Source organism: Leiobunum rupestre, chromosome 1 (genome assembly GCF_980474605.1).
Source record: "Leiobunum rupestre chromosome 1, qqLeiRupe1.1.hap1, whole genome shotgun sequence".
NCBI lineage: Eukaryota > Metazoa > Arthropoda > Arachnida > Opiliones > Sclerosomatidae > Leiobunum > Leiobunum rupestre.
The window spans coordinates 6041647-6051934 of NC_143384.1; the positions used below are offsets into that span (position 1 = coordinate 6041647).

The 10288-nt window shown below is 32.9% G+C and overlaps 1 protein-coding gene across 1 annotated transcript; it reads right to left on the minus strand.

The window, feature by feature from the left end:
• Positions 1 to 1573: 1573 nt before the first annotated feature.
• On the minus strand, positions 1574 to 4335 carry LOC149960484 (uncharacterized). The gene is made up of 2 exons (XM_090165749.1): positions 4069 to 4335; positions 1574 to 2168 (listed from the first exon to the last, which is right to left on the minus strand). Exon 2 carries the CDS (start codon positions 2147 to 2149, stop codon positions 1742 to 1744), a length of 408 nt encoding a protein of 135 aa, XP_090021875.1. The 5' UTR covers positions 2150 to 2168; positions 4069 to 4335; the 3' UTR covers positions 1574 to 1741.
• Between the last annotated feature and the right edge of the window lie 5953 nt (positions 4336 to 10288).

Below are 10288 nucleotides of genomic sequence, written 5' to 3' on the forward strand. Positions count from 1 at the left end.
GTTAAGGTCTACTAAATCCCCGAGTTTAAACAACATTGGTGAGGTCTCTTTGTTAGTTCAGTACTTCTGAAGGCCGTTCGTCACTTCGAAAACTATATCATAGCAACAACACGAAAAAGGTCATTTTACTGTGTGCCAATTTTATTAGTAACGTTAATTACTATCTCTCTTTAACTGACCTTTATTATCGGCAAAACGGAAACGTAATAATTTAAATTCCTTTATTACATTCTAGATAACATTGAGCTCTTAGTAAACATAAACCCAAAAAAATATGACGCATTTTTCTTGAGTAGATGCTTTTACGGTGTTGTCAGATAGTTTAATTTAATAATAAAAATATTAATTTATATATTCAGTTTAATATAAATTTAATATTGTATTTCATATTAATATAAATCATAATTATTTTTTAATATTAATGGAAATAATAATCATTATTTAATATTAATAAACCGTAATTTTTATTTAATTTTAATATAAACCATAATTTTTATTTAATATTTTATTTAATATTAACATAATTCTTAATATTATTCGATAAGATTATCTGAAATAAAATAAAAATAATTTCATTCTTAATTTTCATTTAAAAATAATATTATTTTATTTTTATTTAAAAATAATATAATTCTTAATTTTCATTTATTATTAATATATTTCTTAATTAGTGCGGATGGAATATTGGTTGTAAGCAGCTTTTTTACTTTGATGTTGGTCTTAAATTTGGTTTTGAAACATTTATCGTCAATTATCCATTTCCTTTTCGGGAAACTCATTAAATCTATGTAACATCGCTTATATTTATCAAATAATTAATGATTCAGAAATAAAATATAGACAAATTCATGAACAAAAAGGGATTTATTCTTTGGCGCACGTTCTTAATTGTAAATTCTGGCTCGCTCCTAAAACTCAGTAACTTTCACAGCACTAAGTAACCAAATCATGTAATACCAGATTTTTTTCCAAATCAATGGATTGTTTTGCAGGTTATTATGTTTAAGTAGCATATTGACGTGGTTTCTGATGGAAAATGAAGGTAGTGACAGTCTGAAAACTGTACATGTGAAGTCCATTTCACAATATCGTGGGGTGGCGGAGTGGTAAGCGTTCTTTTCCGTTTCCTCTTGCTATAAAAACTTGATGAGTTTAATGGTAATAGTGAGTGTAGGGAGCTGTTGGCTCACGTGGCATGAAGGGCTTGCCACCGCCCTCTTACGCATTGTAACCCGGCCACCTGTTAAAGGCATTGTAAGTCGCTATATGGCTTGGGCCTAAGGCTGTGCCTTGTATAGTAACAATATACAAATAATTGGGCCACTTAATTTTATCAACCTAATTGTTAGCAAGAAAATTGTATAGTGTAAACAGAAAAAGTAGGAACAATTGTTACAATTTTTCTATTAACACTATGCAATCTTCTGGTCTTCAATAAGTTGGACACAATTAAGTGCCAAAATTAATTGTATAGTGTGAACTGGGCTTAAATGTAAAGATCTTACATGGGATATTAATGGAATGCCTTCGGGTCAGTTTCAATAACTTATCATTATAATTATTTTACTGCCGATCAATAGAAATATAATTTTTATTTAATATTGACAGAAGTTTCTCTTAGTTTATTCCCTTTAAACACGGGAAAATATTTTCCGTTCTTTAATTCAAGTAAATTTATTATTTAATATTTACCAAAATAATTATTTTTGTAAATCTTTGAAAACGCGGACCATCTACTGAATTAGCCTTTGTGGAATGAAACTTTGCTGCCCATTAAGCCTCCTTTCACAATTGGCCCGGAATGATCGAACCATCCGTGCATCCCCCAGTTCTGATAAGTCCCTTGTCCCAAGTTCTCAAAGCATCCGTCTTCGAACAGCCACACTCCGTAGGTGGTGCCGTCGTATTCGTAGGTCTTGAAGAAATGGACGCCCTGGATTTCGTTATTATGCGGCTGTTGCATATTGAAGACTAAAATGTTGTATCTCTTATGATCCTTGTCTCTTTGGAATTTCAGTTCCTCCAAGAGGATTTTGACAAATGCCTCTCGCTTTATGCCACTCCTTCCGTATCGGTCGACCAACTCTTCGATATACTTCCCCGTTTCTACGATGTTCACCGGCACCGTCACATTTAAGTTCACTTGCATGTCTTGCTTTTCTTTCGAGCTAAACAATTTAAGAAATATATTAATCCATAATATGGTGAAAAATTTACAAAAAAAGTCATTTATCTGAAGTTTTCTTCAACAATCGTCGGAAATTACCAATTTGTTGATTAACATGTCGTGCGTAAAAATAAAAACATTTTATTGTGTAATAGTAGTTTTTTCAAATAATTTCGCCTAACTAAATCATTTTAAAGATACAAATAAACAATTTGTATAATAATATTAATAATTATGTCAGGTATAGCACCGGCGGTAAAGCGAATAAAATATTCTAAATATAGTAATTTCTTAAATAATCTAAATATATTAATTTCTTAAATAATCTAAATATATTAATTTCTTAAATAATCTAAATATATTAATTTCTTAAAAGTTGTAAAAGTGGCACCAGCGGCTGAATGTGATTGTGTTTAAGTCTCCTAATACGAGGAGGTATGGAAGAGCAGTGTAAATTCCTTTTTTGAAAAACCAGTCTGACTCCAATTTAGTAATTAATTAAAATTTGATAAAATTTGTATTTTAGTATGTCATGAAAACTAAGTACACATAAATTTGAAAATGACCAATTTATTACAATTAGTAATTAAGCTATATTTTATTAAAAGACAATATAATTAGTCATTTATTATTTCACTACAATTAGGTAATTTCCGATTTAATACAATTACTAATTTAAGTAATATTATCTTTTACATTAAACGATTTGCTATAAGGATAATTTAATATTAAAAATATTAAATGATTAGATTAATGGGAAAACTTTGTAAATAAGTAATTTCCAAATAACGAAATATCGTTTTTAACTTCAATTAGAGAATTACTGCACTCGATACGGATGGAAGTTGTGATTGTGAAGAGTGGTGCACACGTAGAATTGCGTCACCGAATCATTTCAGCCTTCGAGCTTGTCACTCCTGATAAGATCAGACGCTCGTTTCAAAACATGCTTCATCGTGCCCAAACATGTATCGCGGCCAACCTTACTTGTAAAATTCTTACGTTTATTCGAAAAAAATGTTCAATTAAATCTTTCAGACATTTCTTTCGTTTACGTACAAAAATGCGAAGGCTATTGGCCCCTATTTACAGATTGGTTTTTTCATCAGCTCATATCTTCGTGAAAAGTGTGGTTTTTCAATGAAAACAATTTCTTTCAACATTTTCGACAGCACTCTACCAATTTCTCATTGAAACGTCTTTTTAGCCCCTATACCGATGAAAAAATATTTTTTACAATCAATTTAGGATTTAGAGCAATCCCACACTAGACAAAATACCCTGAAAATTTCGCAACTCCATCTCTTGGAGTTTCTGAAATAAACTCAATTAGAAAATTTTTAAATTCCTTAATGGTAATTTATAAGTTAAAAAATTAACAAATTCCATTAATAGTTTATATATTTTTCTAACAACACTCGGCCAACTAGCCTCGCATTTTCAAACTAATTATGTTTCTTAGGGCCTCGCAAACCCTAAGACCGCTAATGAAAGTTTGTTATAAGAGTTTTAGTCGCTATGATTTTTCAAAAAATAAATTATGACCAAGGGAAGTGCACTTATTATAACAGCGGTCAAACGTGCCAAATTGATATTCTTAGCAACTTTTTAGCTGAAATGCATGTTAATATCTCTTTAGTAGATTTTATAATATCCGGCTCATGTTGCAAATTTATATACCGAAAATATTTTTATATGAAGTGTTATTTCATTTTGACTTGCAGTTATAAATACAGTAATTCCTTTCGGAGGGGGTGGCACTTCTTATTGATTTCCCTCCCTGAAACTAATGTATGTCCACCACTTAACCATTTGTAGACTTATAGTTACTATGGTTATAACGCCTTTGTTTACAATATGGATTAAAATGCTAAATTAATAAATACAGATTAATAACTCACCTTTTGTTTGAAAATGATGAGACAGGTCTTCTTATACGTTTACCGAAACAATTGATAATAATTTTCTCAGTAGTACGATTTGAACAGGATAATATTAAACGCTTCCAGCCGAAATTCTGCGTCTGACTCGAAAAGGATCCGACGAAGAGAAAAATATTCGATGTCTGCCAGCGCCCTCTTTATATCGGACGACCGAAAGGTTTAACTTTCATCGTAACGTCTGTTATCGGAAGAGCGAAATTGTGCCTCTCGTGGCGCTATAATGACGAGTGGTGCAATAATGCTTGTGCATTTTGCGGCGTAGGTGTCGGCAAGAGGGAGAGATAAGGATCCGCGGCGTGGCAATGAACTAATGAAAAGAATAGTTTCGTTCTAGATTTCAAGAGCGCTTCGAGAGAGAGTGAGGTTGAGAAATCCCGCTAGTCGCGACTGGATTGTTTTACTTTCGACTTTCAATGAGTTTAGTTAACTATTTTTGGTTCTAGCCCTTTGTAACTTTTTATCGACGTAGGTTTTATAAAAGCGCCAGTTCAAAATAATAAAAATTAGGTTAAGTTCAAGGTACACTTTATTATTTTTTTTTCTATGGTTCTCTTTCCCATTTGTCGAGGCGCAATATTGCAAACAATTACCTTATTACTCATTTAGTAAAATAAATTGAAATACAACCTTTACGTGACCAGTGAATACGTTTAAAATAACCACCTTTAATTTTAAACTCTTGTAAAAAGAAACATATTCGTTTAGTACAAAACACTGATGCAAAGAAAATGTAGACAAAAATTTCGTAATTTCGTCCAATGATACTTTACTGGGCAACTTACGAGTATCGTGATTTTACAATGTCTTGAAGATCATTCAATATTCATTCGAAGAACCGTGGGGTTAAGAACGTCGGTTTAAATTATTTATAGATTTACATTCCAAAATATAAAATGTCTCAATATACAAAATAATATTTTATATTTATTTCTTATTTTTAAGGTCTTTGAACTAATAACAATCTTACAATTGCCCTTAAAAATTGAGATAGACATTTTGTTTAATTTGATTAAGTGCTTTCTTGTAATACAAATGTGTCTCTTTGAGTCCTGTCAAAATAATATAAATCAAACGTGTTAGATTAATAATTCAGTGGTGTAAACAATAGTTCATCAGGACCCAAAGTGTGAACGGGCCTCGCAAATAAAAGGGGTTCATTATGATTCCAGAAACAATGGTTCTCTTGATAAGTCGAGGCGCCAAAATGACAATACCGTTCGGATACAAGAGACCTTTTCTACGTCATTGGTAATATATTACCCCAGGCCGGTAACTGATGGGCATTGAAGATCTCTGCTAACGTTTGGCTAATCAAATTTGAAACACGTTTTCATGTTTCACTTTTTTGTTTTGATGGATACTTTTCCAGCCAGAAATATTTTATTTACTTTTGATAATATTAACTTTCTTACTCATTATTGTAGGTTTAATCGTAAGAGCAGCAACCCGTCTAGAAGTTTTAGTACGTCTGTATGAAACGATATGATTAAAACATTGACAGTCTGTTGCATTTATGCTCGGTACACTTGATTATCTAATCTTACTAGAGATAAGTGAGTGCGTCTACCGATAGGGGGCCCCTGCGGGCGGGGGAAACGGGGGTGAAACGGGCCCCTGTGGGGGTCCCAATTTTGCGTACATTTTCGGTAGGTCAAAAGGTCAGCTGATTTACGAGGTTAGATGATTTACGATGTTCTACCACCTCATAAAACCTGGGTCAATAGGTTGTCTGCCAAGGTTAGCTGATTTACGATGTTAGATGATTTACGATGTTACCCTCATAAAACCTAGGTGGTAACCCCCCCATTGTAGGTTATCTGTAGCTATTCGGCAGGTGGTGTGGACTGACACGATGTTATGCAAACAGCTATAAACCGTTTAAATAGATCCGTCAAAACCGATCCGTCATAGTGAATGTCTGGCCCCTGTCTTTCGAGTTGGTAATAAATAGTTCAATGGGTTTCCGCCGACAAACACTTTCAAACACTTTCGGGCCCCTAAGGGTTGTAAAAGGGTACCGTAAAATAGCGGGTGGTCATCGGTGAAAGTGTTTTGGAAAAAAAGAGCAGAGTGTATACAAATTAAAAGGTTTTATTTATATATTCAAAGTTACAGTACATTAAGCGGATGAAAAAAAAACGCTTAAAGATAAAACAATTTATTTTTAATATATTTATGGTTTGTAGATACCATAGTGAACAAATTCTAAAAGTTAAATACACAAAACATATTTTGGTTGGCCACTGTATCTTTAAAATCTTCAATAATTTTAAATGCTGTTACGTAATTGGACGCATAGCGTACAACGGTATCAAACCTTTCATGTTCATCCGATAGAAATAAATTGTTGGGTGCGCATGGTTCTTTATACAATATTTCGTAAATTTTACGATAATTATCGGTTATAACGTAACCCATTAATTCGAAGAGTTTTTGGTTCACTTTAAGGAGTTGAATGTGCGAATTAATGAAATATTTGAGTCTGTCCAATTCTCGAGTTTCAGGCGCTTTGATTACGACCGACGCTTCGGATATTGTACTTTGCAAAGTTAATTATTTTTGGTCAGACATGGCTGCGGTCACTAGCGCATCAGATAGCGGGAACGGTGATCGAAAGGGCAACCGTTGGGGATCATTTATTTGTTCCCAGTGCCCGTATAAATCATCCCAGGCGTGCGAAGACATCTCAAAGACCTGGTGTGTGATTTTATTGCATAGAGCTACAGATATATCGAGTTCAGACGTAAAACCCATTGTAACGAAAAGCTCGGATGAAAGTGAATACCGAGGGTTAACTTTCCGCTGAGTCGGATCAAATTTAGACATTTTAGTAGGCCCTGGAACGTTATCTACACAGCTTCGTTTAGACATGATGCTCGAGAAACGATTTGTAGTGTACTGCCGATGGATGACGGGGGTGAATGCCTTATATATTCGGTTGGGGTGGTGGAATCATCTGACATGATGTTATGCAAACAGTCAGTAGCTATAAACCCGAGTAATTGGCCTATTTACCTATAGGTCAATTGGTCCATCATTATTTCTCAACCACTTGTCAAAAACCTATCCGTCTTAGGGAATGTGCCCCTACGGCATCTGTCAAACACTTTTCGCCACGTGCGAGTGGTGTTATGTAATAAATCCAAGTAGTTCAATGGGTCGAGCCTTTTCACTATTTTCACCGACAAATACTTTCCCCTTGTAACATTATTTTCAAACACTTTTACTACGAGCAAAGCTATCCGTCTTACGGAATAACCCCCCCCCCTAAGGGGCAAAAGGTAGTGAATGGCCCTTAGCCACGTACGTAAAATAGACACAGCGGGTGTCCCCCCTTGCTAGCTAAAAGTGTCGTTTTGGTAAAAAAGAGCCGAGTGTATTATAAAAACGGTTTATTTTTCTACGACATTCTATGATTTGTAGAGACCATGGCGAATAAATTGAAAAAGTGGCCCCCAACTTTTTACATTAGGTGTGGATTCTTAGCGCTAAAATGGTTATAACAAACGAGTGTTCCCACCAAAAATGTTATTTTGCGCGTAGAATTTTATAAAGGCCCATAAACTAGTAGCGGGAATAAAACCTCTTAACTATTTCAGTTTAAACTACGCGGGATTCTCATAGATTTTTGTTTTTACATCCCAAATGGCCCTACGTATGGGGGGGGGCAAAGTGTGTATGGGGGGGTCCTTTTGGGTATAAAAACCCAGGGATTTGGTCCCTAAGACATCACAACTCTGTTCTTTTTTTGTATCCAACCAAGTCCACTAGAAATCCATCTCCGCTGTTCTCGGATGAGGACGTAGCCATGTAAGTTTTTATCAATTTTTATATTTTTAGCTTGGTGATCTATTCCAAAATTAAATGGTAACCCTGTATGCGTAACAATTTCAATATGCAAGATACTCGAGAATGGTAAAATAGTCTATATTTAAATTTAAAGTGCGAAAACTATATTTGTATAGTCGAAATGTATTTTAACTTATTAAAAGCAGAATTCATCTTTCTGACAAGAGTCTTACCCATCATACATACAGCATCTAATCTGGAATCTATGTTTAACAATTGGATGAATTCATGTGTACGAAAGGTTCTTTTTAAACGTAACTTAATACATTAATTGAGTATTTAGAAATATTTGAATATCGGAATTTTTTTGATGTATTAAAAGTAGAGTTAAGATGTTTTTATAGTATTTTCTATGTATTTGCATATCTGAACTTGCGGTTCAATTTTGGGTATATGCACCACTTACACGCTAATGATATTAAAATGAAGTTTAAAAATATTTCCATTTAAACGAGTCCCTCTTTTTATATCCGCAAAGTACTGAACGATTCTATCTTATGGATTAAAATAGTTCTAACAATCATATCTATTAGTGCAATTACAACATTTGAGAAAGACACTTTTCCCATTGTGAAAGTGGAATCCAAAATAAGAATCACTTTAAGTTTAAATATAGACTATTTTACCATTCTCGAGTAACTCTTTTTTTTCTTTAAAAGCTGAAGAAATATTAGAAACGACATCAGTGATCAATTAAATGTTTCCGAGTATGACAGACGATTTTTGATATAAAAGAGTCATTTTTCCAAAGTAAGATTGTTTTAGGTTATTTTTTTTAAAGCTACCTTAGAAATCACATTATTTTTATATATAATTATTTAGTTGTAATGTTAATTCTTAATTACTGGTAGCCTTCACTAGAAACTATTATAAGAATAATATATGAATTTATAACCAAGCGTGTATTTACCACTAGTGAATGCAATATCTGTCGCGATAAATATTTCAGGGTTCAGTTAATGTGATGATTCGAGTGAAAAATTTGTATATGCTAAAGTTATTGGATTGAAGGAAACTTACAATATAGTTGAAAATTATCTTTTTAAGTCTGTGTTCACCCCTTGAATAGGTTAGGAAGTGCAAAAATTTCATTTAGCAAGCTTTTCTTAAATTTTGGGTATCCACCCTGTATCATTTAAAAGCTCAAGCCTTGTTTTTTATCAATTTAATTTTAAACATATCTTAAAACAAGCTTCCCTAAGTCTGACTAGCTTTGTAGGGTAATACTAAAATAGCTAAATATTTTGTGGGTTTAATAATGGTGCTTTTAGTGAAAATTTTGCATATATTACATTATTAGGTTGGCTAATTATTTTATCACCTGCTACCATTCTCAAAGGGTGAACATAGAATAACAAAGATAATTTAAAGCCAACTTTCCTTACATTTCACTATGAAAACACTGAAGCTTCTTTCAATGCGATAACTTTTTTATGTGCAATTTTTTCACCCCAGAATTACAATTATTGAATCGAAAAAAAATATGTAACCATCTTAGAATTACCCAACACAGGTATTCAGAAGAGATGGTGTTCAATTTAAAAAAAAATTACTTTTTGTGGATCCACCCTATATCAGTTATATAAAACCTGAAATTATTTATTTTTTTTATTCTAATTTAACCATCACTTTAAAAACCGTGGGGGGGGGGGCAAGTCAGAATAGTTCCTTAGAGTACTAATAACATAGATAAATATTTCTTGGTTCAGTTAATGTGATGATTCGAGTGAAAAATTTGTATATGCTAAAGTTATTGGATTGAAGGAAACTTACAATATAGTTGAAAATTATCCTTTTAAGTCTGTGTTCACCCCTTGAATAGGTTAGGAAGTGCAAAAATTTCATTTAGCAAGCTTTTCTTAAATTTTGGGTATCCACCCTGTATCATTTAAAAGCTCAAGCATTGTTTTTTATCAATTTAATTTTAAACATATCTTAAAACAAGCTTCCCTAAGTCTGACTAGCTTTGTAGGGTAATACTAAAATAGCTAAATATTTTGTGGGTTTAATAATGGTGCTTTTAGTGAAAATTTTGCATATATTACATTATTAGGTTGGCTAATTATTTTATCACCTGCTACCATTCTCAAAGGGTGAACATAGAATAACAAAGATAATTTAAAGCCAACTTTCCTTACATTTCACTATGAAAACACTGAAGCTTCTTTCAATGCGATAACTTTTTTATGTGCAATTTTTTCACCCCAGAATTACAATTATTGAATCGAAAAAAAATATGTAACCATCTTAGAATTACCCAACACAGGTATTCAGAAGAGATGGTGTTCAATTTAAAAAAAAAATTACTTTTTGTGGATCCACCCTATAT

Coding starts and splice junctions, on each gene's coding strand:
- LOC149960484 (XM_090165749.1), bottom strand. CDS start 2,149: ATGCAAGTGAACTTAAATGTGACGGTGCCGGTGAACATCGTAGAAACG.